This window comes from Symphalangus syndactylus, chromosome 21 (assembly GCF_028878055.3).
Source record: "Symphalangus syndactylus isolate Jambi chromosome 21, NHGRI_mSymSyn1-v2.1_pri, whole genome shotgun sequence".
Classification (NCBI taxonomy): Eukaryota; Metazoa; Chordata; class Mammalia; order Primates; family Hylobatidae; genus Symphalangus; species Symphalangus syndactylus.
Window position 1 is genome coordinate 22,486,638 of NC_072443.2, and position 16,937 is coordinate 22,503,574.

Sequence of the window (16,937 nt, forward strand, 5' to 3'; positions counted from 1 at the left end):
GGGCAGGGAGAGCATTGCAAAAGTTCAGATGAGAAAGTATGTGAGACTACAGTAGGGTGGTGGCAAAGGGCAGAGGAAGGAAACCAGGAGTCATTTCAAAGGGGGACTCAACAGGAACTAATTAGGGCAACGTGGAGGGTTAAGAGTCCAATCTATTTCGTGGTTTTGAGTGTGGAAGGCTGTGTGGAAGTTTTGAAGATGACTGGGATCCAATTCCCTTCCACTCAAATCTGGAACTGGCCTTAATGACAGACTTGTCAGGAGTCCAGTGGAATGTGAAGAAAGTGACACTACATAACCTCAGTGGTTAGAACAGAAAACCACCACAACTGCCTTTGCCTTGTTCCATGGAATTCGTGTTCTGAGCCACCCATAGGCAATGCAGCCTGCAGTCCAAGATGAGCTGAGCCTTTGAGTCACTCACCTATGTACAGACATGCAAGTCAAAAACCTGCAGAAGATTCCTGTCTCTAAATATTGTAACAGCAAAAGACACATGGAAGGATAAGTCATAAAGAAACATGTGGCTCTTCAAATCTCATACTCCTTAGTGTGCAGAAGCACTTATCTCAAACACTCAGCTGACTAGGAGGGTCAGCAGAGTACAGTGATGAACAGAAAATAGTGGTTAAAACTTTGCTCCCGAGAATTTACGACTCTCCCTTCCAGACACCCTTTATTACCATGAATCTGCATGCATAAGACAGGTGTTCAGGTCATTTGGAGGTGCACTGTGGTGTTCAGGTAGACTGAATTAACACCAGTAAGAATTTAAAAGAGAAATTCACTTTGAATAACAGTAGGATGATCTATTTTCCAGTAGTTATGCAATTCTTTTCAGACATAGCCTAATCCATAGTAGAAATGCATGGTTATTGAAGAACTGAAAACAAATGCATAGAAAAATTTTATCTTTGTTTACCCGCCATAGCTTTAAACACAACTAAATTGGCTAGCATTTTCGTATTATATCATCACTATGTAGTGATTTTCTATTTTTTAAGAGCTAAACTGAGGTGGATCTGAATATTTGTTCCTATATGCCTATATTTTTTTCCTAGTATTAGCTTTATTGAAGTATTATTCACATATACAATAAGATTCCACGATTTTAAGTTCAGTGAATTTTGATAAACGTATATACAGTCTAGTTACCATCACCACAATCAAGATGTAAAACATTTAAATCACCTCAAAATACTCTTTTGTTCCCTTTCACAAATCTGCATCCCCTAGCCCCTGCCATCCATTGATCTGCTTTCTGTCATTAAAGCTTTGCTTTTTCTACGTTTTCTTATAATGTAGTCATACAGTAAGTACTTTTATGTGTGGCTTTCACTTGGCATAATGCTTCTGATGTTCACCCATGTTACTGTCATTAGCAATAATTATTCCTTTTCATTGCTTAGTATTTTAATATATGCATATATCACAAGTTATCTGCTCACCTGCTGTTAGCCATTTGAGTTTCTAATTTTCAACTATTGAATAAAGCTGCTATGAAAATTGAGTACAAAACTTATATTTTTCTTGAGTAAAATACCTAGGAATGAGGAACTATGGCATTAGTATAGCTGAGCCTTGAACAACACAGGTTTGAACAGTTTTGCTTCTTCGCAGATTTTCTTTCACCTCTGCCACCCTCGAGAGAGCAAGACATACTCTTCCTCTTACTACTCCCACTAAGCTTACCCAACATGAAGACAATGAGGATAAAGACCTTTACGATGATTCACTTCCACCTAATGAATAGCAAATATATCTTCTTTCCTACAATTTCCTTAATAACGTTTTCATTTCTTTAGCTTGTAAGAAGAGTATATAATACATATAACATAAAACATGTGTGAATTGACTATGTTATTGGTCAGGCTACCAGTCAACAGTAGGCTATTAGTGATTAAGTTTTGGGAGAGTCAAAAGTTATACAAGGATTTGAAACTGCGTGCGGTAAGGAGGAGTTGGGGCCCCTAGCCCTGATGTCGTTCAAGGATCAATTGTACTAAGAAATATTTGCGTTTTCCTATATTGTCCTGGCAACAAAAAAATATAAATATTTCTTAGTCTTATTTCATAATAAAATTTATTAGCAGATCTGTTGTAAGACAGTTGAAGAATCCATACATTTTCCAGCCCTAAAAAGGCCACACACAATCACAGACATTCAACGTGTTCCAAGATAATGATATGTATGAGATGCTGTTCCTTATAAACTTTATTATGAAGCAAATAAAATAATACATTCATAATATATGAACAATAAAGTCATACATTAAGAATCCTGTTGCGATTTTCTCTTAAGAGCAAAGAGCTGCAGAATCTATAATATAAAAAAGAGGACATTTTCAATGTGTCCATTTTGCTAAGAAATGCGTGTATGAAATGCCTCCAAGTTTCTCATACTATATATATTTGCTTTAAAGAAGGAAATAATTTCTCATTTCATTTTCCAAATGAGAAACACTGCCTAAATTCATGACATCCCTAGGATTATTCTTAGTCTCAACTTCCACATGGAGATGTCTGAAATAGAAAACTTTAAGTATCAGAATTCAGGGATATAAGCTTCACATTCAAAAGTGCAGAGAATCCCAACATTAACAAACAATGGTTCCACCAAAAATCAAGATTACAACTTAGACATCTCTTAAATAATAGTAATGTCACTTTAGAGTTTACAAACTATAGAAATAACTGAATTGTAACACATGCAGAAATTAAGAATATTTCAAGTGCTTCTAAATACCTATTAGAAAAATGTGTATCTACTTGACAATATTATGTTCTCTGGAGAAAGATATATAAAGATTACAGCAGAGACTTCAGTACTGACGAAGTAAAATTTTTACCTTCAAGTTGCATTCTAAAATTACTACGAAGTCTCAACTTCACTGAATTAATGAAAATAAAATGTATTCCACGACAGATTTTTGTGGCAGAAATGAAAACTTTAAAAAATACATGAAACAAAAACAAGATGAGAGATTTCCTGATACATATAATACTATTTATATTCCGTTATCTCAATACTTGGAAACTCAATGTCCTATTTTGTAAACTAGTCATATAAAATGACACTAAAAGTATAAATGAGGTTTAATCGATTGACAATCTGCCATCTCACCACTCATCACTGACAGCATCCAAAACATGTTATCATCTGCCCACGAGGTAGGGTGCAGAGTGGAGAAGACTAAGGCACAGGTAACTGCCACACAGTGGCAAAGTGCCGACCAGTGGCATGGGGAGCACACATCCTGTGCCCTCCAAACCCCTGCACAGCCGCTCTGCCTGCATCAATGCACCCAGTCCCTTGGATGGCGTAGAACTTCCAGAATTTCAGCTTCTTTGGAATTCTCTGAGGGTGAATGCATGTACTCCCATCTATGCATGTCCAAAACAAAAGCAAAAAAATCATAAAGAAATGACACACATACCTCTTTACTTAAAATAAATGAAAAATAAAATCCTAAGAATAAAAAAAAAAAGCCTTATACTTCTTTGTCTCTACTGTGCCTGATGTGCCTTGTACCAACTTGACCTTTAAAAAAACTATTTGCCAAACAAATAGTTTCTTAATAACTCTTGGGTATGCTTTGGCTAATATTAATATCCCAGAGCCAAAATACACCTTTAATATAAACCAGGGTTTCATAAAGTGTAGAACCTCAGGTGATCCATGGGCAAACTTTCTTTGGCTTAATACTTACGCATACCTCTTCTCAGAAAAACAAATAAGCAGAGAAGGTCCATCTCACCTCCTAGCCACCATGACTCAGCCTGTGTTCTCTCTCCCTCTAGTCTCTCCTTGCCCTCACAGAGCTGTGGCATTCACCATGTCACCGCTTAAAATACCCAATTTGATTTGCCTTATTTGACTGTGATTTTCTTATAAAATCAGCAAAGTCAAAACTAACAAAGACCTAGGTACGACATCTGCAGTGTTAACTTTCATATTTTGTGGGTGTTTGGGAATTGGGAGTGTAGGGATAACCACTAAAATGAGTTATCTCCTTACCGGGCAGTTAGAGGTAAAGACATCAAGATACTTTCAATTCTGGATCCTGGAGTGAAGAGGCCAAACTTTGTGCCCCGATCATACAGCAGATTAAATTCTACATACCTGCCATAAATACATCAAATAACATTAAGGGCCAGCTCAATAAAATCTTAAGACTAACCCATAACAAATACTTTAAAAGGGGTGGGTTCTTCCCCCCAGTTCCCATCAGCTGGAACTGGCACAGAGGACACCAGCCTACAGCCCATTGAGAGCTCTCCATCTGGACAGGCAGAAATAAAAGGGTATTCTACCCACCAAACAATAGAATATAGATTCTGCCCCAACACAGAGCAGTCACAATACAAGGTTATGTTTTCCCATAAGTAAACAGAATTGACACAAAGCTGAGAAGTTTAAAGCACAACAATTAAGAAAAAGAAATGCATCCCTTCTCAGGATAACCCAGCTCTTTCTGGCCTTCCTCATAATCTGGAATGTTTCAGAGTCAAAGATTTCATTTCACTGCCTGTAACTCACAAGTACTATTACTAAGATGGTGTGAAACTTCTGTATCTGAAAGGCCAACTACAGCTAACAACAATCTATTAATAATGGACTATGATATTCTATATATTCCTCTCTCTTAAAGTAGTTAATGCATTAATAAGCAGTCATATAATTCAGTCTCTCTGCAGATTAATAGCAATCATAATAAAAGGTAGTGTTGAGTTGCAGTGTTTTCATTTTTTTTTTTAAATACCCTTAGCATCAACTAAAACTTGGTTCAGTATATTAACTGCCCTAGTCAGATCTGGACTCCATCCAGTTTAAAACCCTGCATCTGCCTTTAACATGGGATGTAAAAGGGTCTCCCTCTCCAATTTCAAAAGGATAATTTCTACTACTCAAAAGAGTTTAGACTGATTCATAATCTGAAAAGTTCAATAAACAGTGCCCCTTTCAGATGATTTCTTATTCAGAAATTACTCCCTTGGTCTAAACTTCACTCACATATTCTTATTTACCTATTGGTTACTGTCTTGATGCCCATCTACAGCAAAATATTCTCTGGCTTCCCACAATAATTTTTTTTTTTTTTTTTTTTTTGAGATGGAGTCTCACTCTGTCACCCAGGCTGGAGTGCAGTGGCACGATCTCGGCTCACTGCAAGCTCCGCCTCCCATGTTCACGCCATTCTCCTGCCTCAGTCTTCCGAGTAGCTGCGACTATACGCACCCGCCACCACGCCCAGCTAATTTTTTGTTTTTTTAGTAGAGACGGGGTCTCACCGTGTTAGCCAGGATGGTCTCGATCTCCTGACCTCATGATCAGCCCGCCTCGGCCTCCCAAAGTGTTGGGATTACAGGCATGAGCCACCGTGCCCAACCCACAATACTTTAATTTTTTAAAAGCACCTTTTGTATGTGGAAGTTGTCAAAAGCTCAGCAAAAGTGTAAAGAATTTTATCTATGCTCCCTTTCTAACTCTCACCATTTATCATTGACTTTTATGTACAAAAAACTATTTAATACTTTCTTATGTCTGTTTCAAAAAATAATTTAAGTGAATCTTCTGAATCCTTTTCTAAGACCATAGAAAATAATTTCATCTTTCGGCTACCTTTTTCACCTGATATTACCTTTCTGAAACATCTAAGGGATGGGTATGGTTCTCTAGTTTATATTGATGTATTTGAAGACCCATCGCAGAGGCCCTTGTAAAGATTCCTAAATGAATTTTCTGTCGGATCCTTTCCTCTATTGAGCGAACGATGCCCCTTTCTCTACATTGGCCTCTCCACCTCCCACCAAGTTGCACTTAGATCTGATCTTTCTTTTTTAATAAAAAATTTCCATCTTCTATTCCTGGTATAGATCTGATATTCTATATATTCTTCTTTCTTAAAGTAGTTAATTGCATTAATAAGCAGTCATATAATTCAGTCTCGCTGCAGATTAACAGCAATCATAATACAAGGTAGTGTTGAGATGCAGCATTTTCATATTTTTTTAAATAATATTATTTAATCTTTTCTGATCCTTTCCATACGTCTGTCCTCTCTGGGGTGCCTATAAGCTAGGGACTTTAACCAATCCCTTCAATCTAACTAATGCCTAAATTTTATCCTGTTTCCCTTTCCAGAATACAGTAGTAACTGAGGGCAAGAAACTGGATGAGATTGCCAAATAAGAGACTGTAAAGTCAAAAGGGAACGAGACTGACTGCTGAAAGGGAGACCCGTGTTTGGACGGGTAACAGGCCAAGTGGGTAACAGTAAGTGAAAAGGATACAGATAACTGGTCATGACTGCAGTATTAGAAACCAAAGACAGTGTTGATAGCCCCAGGGAAGAGCTGGAGTTATCCTAGGCCCCAGAGTTTATTGCCATCTTAAGGCCCAGAGATAAGGGAGGCAGAAAGAAGCTGCCTTTGAAGAACAGTCACACACCATACCATAGAAAATTAATCTAATACCCCACAGTTCTGCCTATCTCATGACACCAGACATGCAATGATACACACACAATGACTTTCAGAATGATCTGCCATCAAACGATGTAAAAAAACAAAACGAAACCGCAAAACAAACCATTACTCCTGTCTATGAAGTTTTAAAGGATTCACCTAATTAGTATTGACAAAATCTGCCAGCTTTGCCTATGAAATCTTGCGCAAAACTGGAATACTTTACTTTGCAGAGAGTTCTAAATTGTCCTCTTGGGTATGTCTTCCTCATTAAACTATGAGGTTCTTTTTGGCAGGTCCATGTTACCGCCACCTGGTAGCCAAGATAGTGCCTCATCACAGGGGCCCCAAAATAAATATCAAGTGAAAGAAGGAAAGAGTGGTAAAGGTATATTCAATAACTTATGGAAACGAACAAAAAACATGTTCCAAAATAGATGCATTCTTTAAGAAATTTCTAAAAATTTACTCTCATGTTTTTCAAGTTAATAAATGGGAACCAGACAGCACAGGCAGCCATAAGAAAGGATATACACAAATGTTTATCTTTAGACTGGAAACATTATTTAAGTTGACCTCTTTAAGGCAAAAGCTTTACCTCTTTAGTACCCAAAGCTTCTTTTACCTAACACAGAATTAACGTCAATGAGAAAATCCATTTTATAGCCATGTTTCAGTAGTATACAGGCATTTAAGGTGGCAATGAGAAACTGACTGGGGCCAGCAAGCTGTATAACTTGGAGTGGATTCACAAGTACATCGTGGCTGGAGACAGACTCAGACTGGACACCCCACTGAGCTCACCAGGCTCACTGCACAGAACAGGGTGGTTAAGGTGAGTATCATGGTAAGAAGCACAAACTTGCTTCAGCTGCTTAACTTTAGGCACTACACAGATTATAAGTTTTGAGGTCATTTTGACCCAGTTCCACATCTGAGATCTTAAATTTACCAGCTGTGTCTCTTGGGCAACAGACTTAACTTTCTGAAAAAAGATGGTTACACCTATCTTACAGGTTTGTTGAAAAACATCAGATACAAAATGCCTAATGTAGAGGCCGGCAAAATTTCTGAAATTATTTCCATTAAAATAACTTCCGTGAAATCTTTAAGATGAATGAAAAAAGGTGAGATTCCAAATTTACAAAGCAGCAAAGACATTAAATGATGCCCACGTCTTGACATAAGGCTGGAGGGTATTACTAGAAGACTAAGAGAATCAGCAGAATTAAATTCAGCAAGTACTTACTACATGCCTACCATGAGTCTCTAATGTATAGATGAATTAAATAAACTTTGCTATAATTATAATACTACTTTACACAATGTCTTAATTCATTTAATATTCATCTAGCTATGAAAAGAAATTAACACAACTATTACAAAGTATCTGACAACACAACACCTGCTATTATTAAGAGCTGCTCCACCTCCCCCACTTAGCCATGAAAGAATTCATTCTCCAGTCACTTACCGTCCTCTTCTGAGCTGCTGCCACAGCTTCTCCTGGGGGGTGAATGAGTCATCACAGTGCTTTTTCACAAGGGGAATATAAGAAGGAACTACAGCCCTGGCACAGCTCTGTACAAAGCGAAACACCTCCTCCTTGGATGGAGAGTCAAGATCATCAAAAAAGATACCACCAATGCCCCGCCGCTCTCCACGATGGGCTATAAAGAAGTAATCATCACACCTGGAAAACACAGCAGCACCAAACCAGGGATCAAATGGAAAAAAAGAGACATGAAAATCAATGTGAGCCTTTCAGGTTACAGTACTATCCTCAACTAATGTCAGGATGGTGTCCTTACTTGCTGTCCAACTATGAAAATGAAATGAGGACTTTAGACAGATTTTTTGCAGATATCACCAAGGTAGAAAATGCTTATCCTCTTTTTTTTTTTTTTTTTTTTTGAGACGGACTCTCGCTCTGTCCCTCAGGCTGGAGTGCAGTGGCACGATCTCGGCTCACTGCAAGTTCCGTCTCCCGGGTTTGTGCCATTCTCCTGCCTCAGCCTCCCAAGTAGCTGGGACTACAGGCGCCCGCCACCACACCAGGCTAATTTTTTGTATTTTTAGTGGAGACTGGGTTTCACCGTGTTAGCCAGGATGGTCTCGATCTCCTGACCTCGTAATCCGCCCGCCTCGGCCTCCCAAAGTGCTGGGATTACAGGCGTGAGCCACCGTGCCTGGCTGAAAATGCATATCCTCTTATTTTCAAAGCAACCAGGCAATTTCACACAAGTCTCTGTAAAGGATGTGAAACTCTAAGAACTTTAGTGAAAAGAGAAACAGTCCAATATTGATACTGTATTTCTTGGAATAAGCTGCTGCCTTCGGAAGCACTGCTGCTTTTGTAGGAGGCAGGAGGACAGCAATCTTCCACTAACAATGACACCAACCATGGTGCAAATCCAAGCTCTCTTGAGTGAGTTCTTTATTCACCAAAGGAAGGTACTATAAAAAATCTCTCAGGTCTCTTTCAGCAATAAAATTTGATGGTTCTATAGCATGAAAGACAGAGGGAAAAGTTGGTGGAAAAAAAAGTTCAGATGATATGTTTTATTATTTTATATGTCATATCAGACATATGAAAGTTTACCCTGTGAGGCAGCACATAAAACTATTAATCTGTTCTTGAGTCTTTTCCCCTCTATGACTACTAGAACAGGTTTCCTAAGAAGCCATTTCCCGGGCCGGGCGCGGTGGCTCACGCCTGTAATCCCAGCACTTTGGGAGGCTGAGGCGGGCGGATCATGAGGTCAGGAGATCGAGACCATCCTGGCTAACATGGTGAAACCCCGTCTCCACTAAAAATACAAAAAATTAGCCAGGTGTAGTGGCGGGCGCCTGTAGTCCCAGCTACTTGGGAGGCTGAGGCAGGAGAATGGGGTGAACCCGGGAGGCAGAGCTTGCAGTGAACCAAGATCGTACCACTGCACTCCAGCCTGGGCGACAGAGCAAGACTCCATCTCAAAAAAAAAAAAAAAAAAAAAAACAAAAAAGAAGCCATTTCCTAACTGTTAAACTTGTAAAATAGTTTATATCCTAAAAGTTGTTCTTTTGATAATCTCTGCATAAAGGTCCTTAAATAGAAAAATGTGTTCAAACAAAAACTGAAAGCTATTTAAAAGGTAACCTTAAATACAGCTTCAATTGCTTAAACAACAACAACAAAAAACAATAGATGCAAATCCCTAGAACTGACGCATCGGTAGAATTCACCTCAATCGTGACTTGTTGGCCTTCTTTATATGCACATTTTATTAACATAGTCTAAAAAAGTATATCCTGAGCAAGGTTGTAAAGTCAGTTTTTAACCCAAATCATACTATTTCAAAATCTCTCTTCAAAACATTGTAAAATTAAGTCGATCTACTTATTTCAACAGAATAGCTGAAACTGCATAATTTATAAATAAAAGGAACTTATTTCTTAAGTTATGGAAGCTGAGAAGTCCAAGGTTGAGGGGCTTCATCTAGTATGAGTGTTCTTGCCAGTGGGTTCTCTGCAGAGTCCTGAGGCAGCGCACAACATCACACAGCGGGGGGCTGAACATGCTAGCTCAGGTCTCTTCTTATAAAGTCACCAGTCCCACTCATGTGAATTTAACCCATTAATGCATGAATGGATTAATCCATCCATCAGGGCTCTGCCCAATCACCTCTTAAAGGCCCCAGCTCTTAATACTGCCAGATTGGGGGTTAAATTTCGACATGAGTTTTGGAGGGGACAAATATTCAAACCAAAGCATTTATACTAAAAACTTCTTTTTAACTAGCTAGCTAGCATCCTAGATATTTTATTACCTAACACTGCTTAAAGTCATCTCAGTAATAGCTAGAAAAAGGAACCAAAAACGAGAACTGTCTACTCTATTAGTCCTCCTGGAAGGATGCTAAGTTCTGAGAGAGAGGAAAAAACAAACAAAAAACCAGTATCTGCATGCATCCATGGCTGTGTAGTTTTCAGTAGCAATGTTAAATCAAGAGGAGAATATTCAAATGTTTCATCTTTTCTGACGATTTTAAAGCTGAACTCCATGGTCTTGCATAAATGATATTAACATTCCACAACTATTAGCTCTAAAAACAAAGCAAAAAGACAAAAATTCTTTCCGTCCTGCCTTTTTCAAGAATGCCAATTAGCTCTAAGCAGAATTGAGTACTTTACTCATATTCCAAACAATTTGTGCCAAGATTCCATTTGATGATAACAAATATTCTGGGTCTTCTCCCAACTTTTGTTTGTTTGTTTTCTTATTTTATCATTAGAATTTCTTTAACAAATTCTCAAATTCTTCTTTCACCTTGGCCAAAATCTCTGGTATGTTGGCATCTCCCTCTAGTGGTTCTCCAACCCTTCCCATGCCCTTAGACATTACCAAGTCAACATCAGGAATAATAATTCTCATCTGGAATGAGAATTTAACAACCCACTCTAGATTAAAAAGCCTCTCATTCTCAAGCATAGATCACCTTATAGTTTATAGTCTACCATTCTAAATCATTTGGAATAAAAAGATGTTACTACTCATTTTATATTATAATATTCCTGAGTAAATAATTTAATACAACCACTTAAAACTAGTATTCTAATTCTTCTGATGAGCAAAGTAGGAAAAATAGTTCCATTTTCATAAGCAGAAGAGGGTATTTAGTGACATAATAGTTGCCTTCAGAAGGAATAGAATGTAATTTTGGGGTCATGAAAGTTCAGTAACTTTACCTACCATTTTTTAAATTTGGGGTAGAGATCTGGACCATGCTGATCACAAGCCTCCTTTAGAGTTCTGTGAAAATGGACAGCGTCTTCTTGATTCAAGTATGTTGGAGTGAGGTCACATCCACCACCAAACCACCACTGCTTGTTGCCTACCAAATCAAGACATGGGATTCTAATGTGGACTTTTGAGATTCAGCATTACTGGCTCTATTAGGAAACTTAATTTAGCAGCTTAATTTATTCAGCATAAAATGGATGACAATAAAAAAATTTTTAACTGATTTTAGCTCTGAAGACCAGTAAGGCCTAGGCAGAAAAAAAAAAGCTAGGTAAAAGCAGCCAGGCAAGGTGGCTCATGCCTGTAATCCCAGCACTTTGGGAGGCCCAGGCGGGCAGATCACCTGAGGTCAGGAGTTCAAGACCAACCTGGCCAATATGGTGAAACCTTGTTGCTAATAAAAATACAAAAAATAGCCGGGCATGGTGGCCACCTATAATCCCAGCTACTTGGGAGGCTGAGGCAGGAGAATCGCTTGAACCCAGGAGGTGGAGGTTGCAGTAAGCTGAGATTGCACCAGTGCACTCCAGCATGGGCAACAAGAGTGAGACTCCATCTCAAAAACCAAAATAAAACAAAATAACAACAACAAAAAAGAAGGAAGGAAGGAAGGAAGGAAGGAAGGAAGGAAGGAAGGAAAGAAAGAAAGAAAGAAAGAAAGAAAGAAAGAAAGAAAGAAAGAAAGAAAGAAAGAAAGAAAGAAAGAAAGAAAAAGAGAGAGAAAGGGAGTGGAACTTGCAAGGAACGATGTGCAGGGCAGTGAATGATAAAACAGTACACTGGTGGATCAGGAAGTGGATTGCACCTCTGGCTGTATATGAGAATCACATGAGGAGCTTAAAATAGCTCTTCTAGATCACCATAAACACACACACACACAAACAAACATACACATCTCTGGCCCAGGAATCTGTAGTTTATAAAACTCCCCAGGAGATTCTGACATTCCTTGTATTAAGAACCATTGCCAACCCCTCCCCTTTCCTAGAAAGAGTAAAAACACTTGCTGAGGTAACTTACCACTTGAGAACAACTGTTTCATGTGCTCACAGGTGCATGAGTTGTCAATACCAGTTATCAACTTAAAATATAAAAGGTTGAACCAAGCTGAATGGCTTCAAAATGAAAAGTTAAAGCAGTGACTTTAAATGCCGTCACCTACAGAGACACCAATAGGAATAGGTGTGGCACTGCACATGTACTCTGACATGTGGTATCAGACAAGACAGGCTGGAACTACGTGCACAGGAGGCATGATCAACTGCATCCCATTTTAAACCCACTGCTAATGCCCTGGTGACTAGCAAAGCTATGCATATGTAAAATATTTTCCAAAAGCAAGTTCTAAATTTCAACTTAACCTCATACATAAGGTGTTCCTTCAGACGTAATGAATTTATGTTTGCAAAGAACCCTGGGTGCACAATGAAGTTCAAGTTCATTAAATCATTCCTTCTATGTTGGAGGAAATATTGGAAGGTTAGAGTCAGTCAATACTATTCTTTTTTTTTTTTTTTTTGAGATGGAGTCTCACTCTGTCACCCCGGCTGGAGTGCAGTGGCACAATCTCCACTTACTGCAACCTCCGCCTCCCAGGTTCAAGTGATTCTTCCACCTCAGCTGCCAGAGTAGCTGGGACTACAGGTGCGTGCCAGCACACCAAGTTTTTGTATTTTTAGTAGAGAGGGGGTTTCACCATGTTGGCCAGGCTGGTCTCGAACTCCTGACCTCAAGTGATCCACCCACCTCAGCCTCCCAAAGTGCTTACAGGCATTACAGGCATGAGCCACCATGCCTGGCCCCATTCTTATTTGTCATGTCTTGGGCATAATCCATTGCACTTGCCAAGAAATTGCCTTTATATGCCTCCTGAAAGACCCAGTTAAGACTATTCTTTCTCATTTTTAGATGTTATGCCCTCTTATCTGTTTTAAAATGCACGTTTTGCACAATAGTACTTTCCATAGCTCATGAGACCCTTACCATCAGCTTCTTCTACTTCAAAGTATCTGTAGTTGAAATGGATAGTAGGAGCATGAGGATTCTTGGGGTGGATAACAGAGCTCACGCCCATAGCACAAAATGGCAATTTACCTGGAAAGTAAAATACGAGTAGTGAGCTATATTCAGTTACCTTGAATGGCTTGATACAATTTAATATGATTTCTAAGTCAATTTTCAAAAGCTGCTTTTTAATTTGTCTCTTAAAAACATAATTTTAAAAAAGTATTTGTCAACATGTGGCATACGAACCCAAATGGCTTTTTTCAGAAGCAATATTTGTTTTATAAATAAAACTTGTGGGCAAAATAAGGTTTGCAGGGACTATTAGAGACTATCAAGACTGTCTGATTTACCATCTTTAGTCTTCAGAACTTTTCCTCTGCTTCTCATTTGTTTTGCAGCTTCCTCTGAAAGATTTCCATGAACAACAGAAATGCTCACCCCAGCCTTTTCGAAAACACACCCATCTTGAAGTACACAGCTGACGCCGCCACCTCCTGCATATAAAAATGTAAAAAAGGAGAGAATGTAAGAGTACGTGCAAAACTGAAAGCAACCCTTGCATGAAGAGGGTTATTTTCCCATTGCCCAAATCTTTTATATAGTGTATTTATCATTTTATGTACAATACAATTAGATAACTAGCTTAGCTTTATGACATACGCTATTCATATTGCGCAAATACTGGACCTTCTCATATCACTAAACTGAATATTTCTTCAACATTCTCCTGCCATCAACTAAAATAAATCACTGGAATATTCTCCCTTCAGATTCTACTGTTCAGAACGGCATCTGTCAGTTATGATATATGAGAGAAAGCTACGGTTAAAAATAGGAATGGGTAGACTTGAAGGATGTTCTATTATTACTGAATTTAAGAGATCAATACTGTTTCAAAAATTTCTTTCTCAGTGGGCTGCTTGCCTTTTAATTTACAAGCAATTAAGAAACAGTAGGTAATCAAACTCTGAAGGGATTCAGAACCTTAGAGTGAGTGAGATGCACATTAGTATTCACGTGTATCAGCCTTACTAATTTTTTTTCTTAAGGTACTAGGGTCACTGCAAGGGCAATGTTTCATGAAAGTTCATGTTTGGCTTGTTTTATTTCTAAGAACGTTTAGAGCTGGATGGGACATAAGATGATCCAGTACAACCCTCATATATTCCAAATGAGAAAACTGAGGACCAGAGGGGCAAAACATCTTATCCAAGATCAAACTGCTGACAAGTGGCTGCAACAATTTGTCTAAATGCTGTCTATGCTTCAGACAATATTCTAAGCACTTCACATATATTCCATCCATATATATATATGGGTAGTATGAGGATTAAATGAGATGAAATATATATATATTTCACAGATGGGAAAACAGCCATAAAAAAGTAACTTCTGAGGATCACACAGCTGGTCTAGTACTTGAGGTTGTGTCCTGGTTCAGTGGTCTTTGCTTGAAAACATAAGATGGAAAACTAGACTGAACTTTATTTAATATAGATGTGGTAGTATCACAGCTCAAAATCTGCCGGTGAGAAGCTCCTGTTCTATTTCCAGCTAGGAAAAGTCAGGAATCCTTCAAGTTTCCACTCAAGATGGGGGGTTTCACTGTATGGGCAACAACATGGTCATGAATGTACGCCTCTATGAGAACTGGGTTTTGATGCTCAAGCATTTTGATATTGGAAGAGAAGATTTTCCTAGCAGGAAATCTGATGGGTGCATTTGGTAGTGTTACTGAGAAACCAATCAAATATATCTTGTGCAACAGTAGAAAGAAGTCGGAAGATTCTGACACAATGACATCCTGGCTGGAGGAGTTTAGCCGACACTTAGCGCACAGGAGATGAGTTCTTTCCATCTCCTAAAGAGGAAAAAGGGCAAATTCACCCAGAGAAGGAGACAAAATGTGTTCCATAATCTATTGAAATTTATGTTCAATAACGAACTTTGGACATCTAAGCTTGTTAGCTGCAAATACCCCTTAAGAGTTCTACAAAAAAATGCTGCTATGGAATTGCAAAGATTTTGAAATGCAGTACTACAGTGACAGCTGATCCGGGTCCATACCTGCAAGCAGAGGGCTGGTGACCCTTTCGTGTCCATCTTTTTATCAGCTGCCTCTAACCAAGCGGCCTCTCTGTGGGTACCCCCTACCTATCCCATCCCATATTGTGAACTATTATATTTTCTGTCTGCAACCTGGAACCTGACCCTGTTTCCCCGTCTCCACCTCCCGCCAGGGGCCGGCCTTACCTTCCTTCCTCTCCCACCGGTCCACAGAAAAGCTGGCGCCCCCGTCTACCTGTGCCAGAGCCTGGCACACCTGAGCCTGGGTCTCCAGGATCAGAAGCTCCATCTTGGTCTTCATGTCGCCCGGCCTCTTTCGCAGCTCGCCCAGGTCGGTCACAGGCGGGGCCATGAAGCTGCTGCAGCGGCGGGCTAGCTCATCCTCCTCCTCCGGCCTCCCCAGCGAAGTAGCCCGCCTCCCCGAGGTCTTGGGAACCATCTCCGCCCGCTGCACATGCCCGAAGGCGGCGGCGGCCAGCCCCACCAACCCCGCCAGCGCCGCGGCCAGCCCTGTCCCCAGCCAGGGGCCGCCTCTCGCCGTCGAGCCGTGCCCTAGCCCGCGGCTCTGCTCCGTGCCAGCCGGGCCAGGGGGCCGGCAGATGCGTCCGGCTGCGCTGCGCTGGGACCAGGCTCGGAGCCCTCCGCCGCTACATTGGGACCAGGCGCGGAGCCCTCCGCAGCCGCCCCGCGCCACGCGCCAGTAGGGGCCTGTGCTCAGCCTGCCCAGCTGCAAGGCCATGCTCCCGCACTATCTCTTGACGCTGTGCCTGCGTCCCACAGAGCCGCCCCACCCAGACCGCCGGAGTACTGAGCCGGCGAGCCGCACAGGCGGAAAGAACCTTTCGGGAAGAGCCGCTGCAGCGTCGGGCTCCGGCGGCGGGGGCGGGAAGTGGGGCGCGCTGGGAGCTGTAGTCCGGCTCCTATCGCCGCCTGCAGCGTCCCGGCGCTGGGCGGGAGGTAAGAATCCGACGCGCCCAGAAGGGCTGGTCCGAAGGGAAGAGAGCGGGGCGGGGACCGTGCTGTGGAAGCGACGGGAGCGATAAAAGAGGCTTTCTTGTCACGTACAACCTCGGGGCGGCTGTTTACTCAGCCAAGGAGAGAAGATAGAGTAGGGCTGGGAGGCTGAGGGCGGACTGGGGCGGAAATGTGGCAGAGATCCCAGTCCCGCTTATTTTCAAACAGGGTTTGCAGAATACAGAGCCTGGCTCAGGATCTGTGGACTATAGACCCGCCCTTCGCCCTGGGTCCTGGTCCTCTAGAGTTTTTAGAGGGGATGGGCAGGCTGGGAAACTCCTTGCTGAAGGATGGTTTTCTAAAGAGAGTGGGAGAAGCTAGTAATGGACTCGGAAGAGAATCTAGGAGAAGACTTTCTGTCATCGAGTCCACATCACAGTTCTGTCCTTAAGGTTTCCCCAGGCTGGGGCCGGGCGCGGTGGCTCAAGCCTGTAATCCTAGCACTTTGGAAGGCCGAGGCGGGCGGATCATATGAGGTCAGGACTTGGAGACCAGCCTGGCCAACATGGTGAAACCCTGTCTCTACTAAAAATACAAAAAAAATAGCCGGGCGTGGCGGCGTGCGCCTGTAGTCTCAGCTACTCGGGAGACTGAGGCA

The 16,937-nt window shown here is 40.9% G+C and overlaps 1 protein-coding gene across 1 annotated transcript; it reads right to left on the reverse strand.

Annotated features, from left to right (window-relative positions):
• Positions 1 to 2,064: 2,064 nt before the first annotated feature.
• On the reverse strand, positions 2,065 to 16,338 carry CPOX (coproporphyrinogen oxidase). The gene is made up of 7 exons (XM_055259710.2): positions 15,512 to 16,338; positions 13,609 to 13,752; positions 13,235 to 13,345; positions 11,201 to 11,342; positions 7,943 to 8,161; positions 4,019 to 4,123; positions 2,065 to 3,384 (listed from the first exon to the last, which is right to left on the reverse strand). The coding sequence occupies exons 1-7, from the start codon at positions 16,062 to 16,064 to the stop codon at positions 3,297 to 3,299; spliced, it is 1,362 nt and encodes a 453-aa protein (XP_055115685.1). The 5' UTR covers positions 16,065 to 16,338; the 3' UTR covers positions 2,065 to 3,296.
• Positions 16,339 to 16,937: the final 599 nt, after the last annotated feature.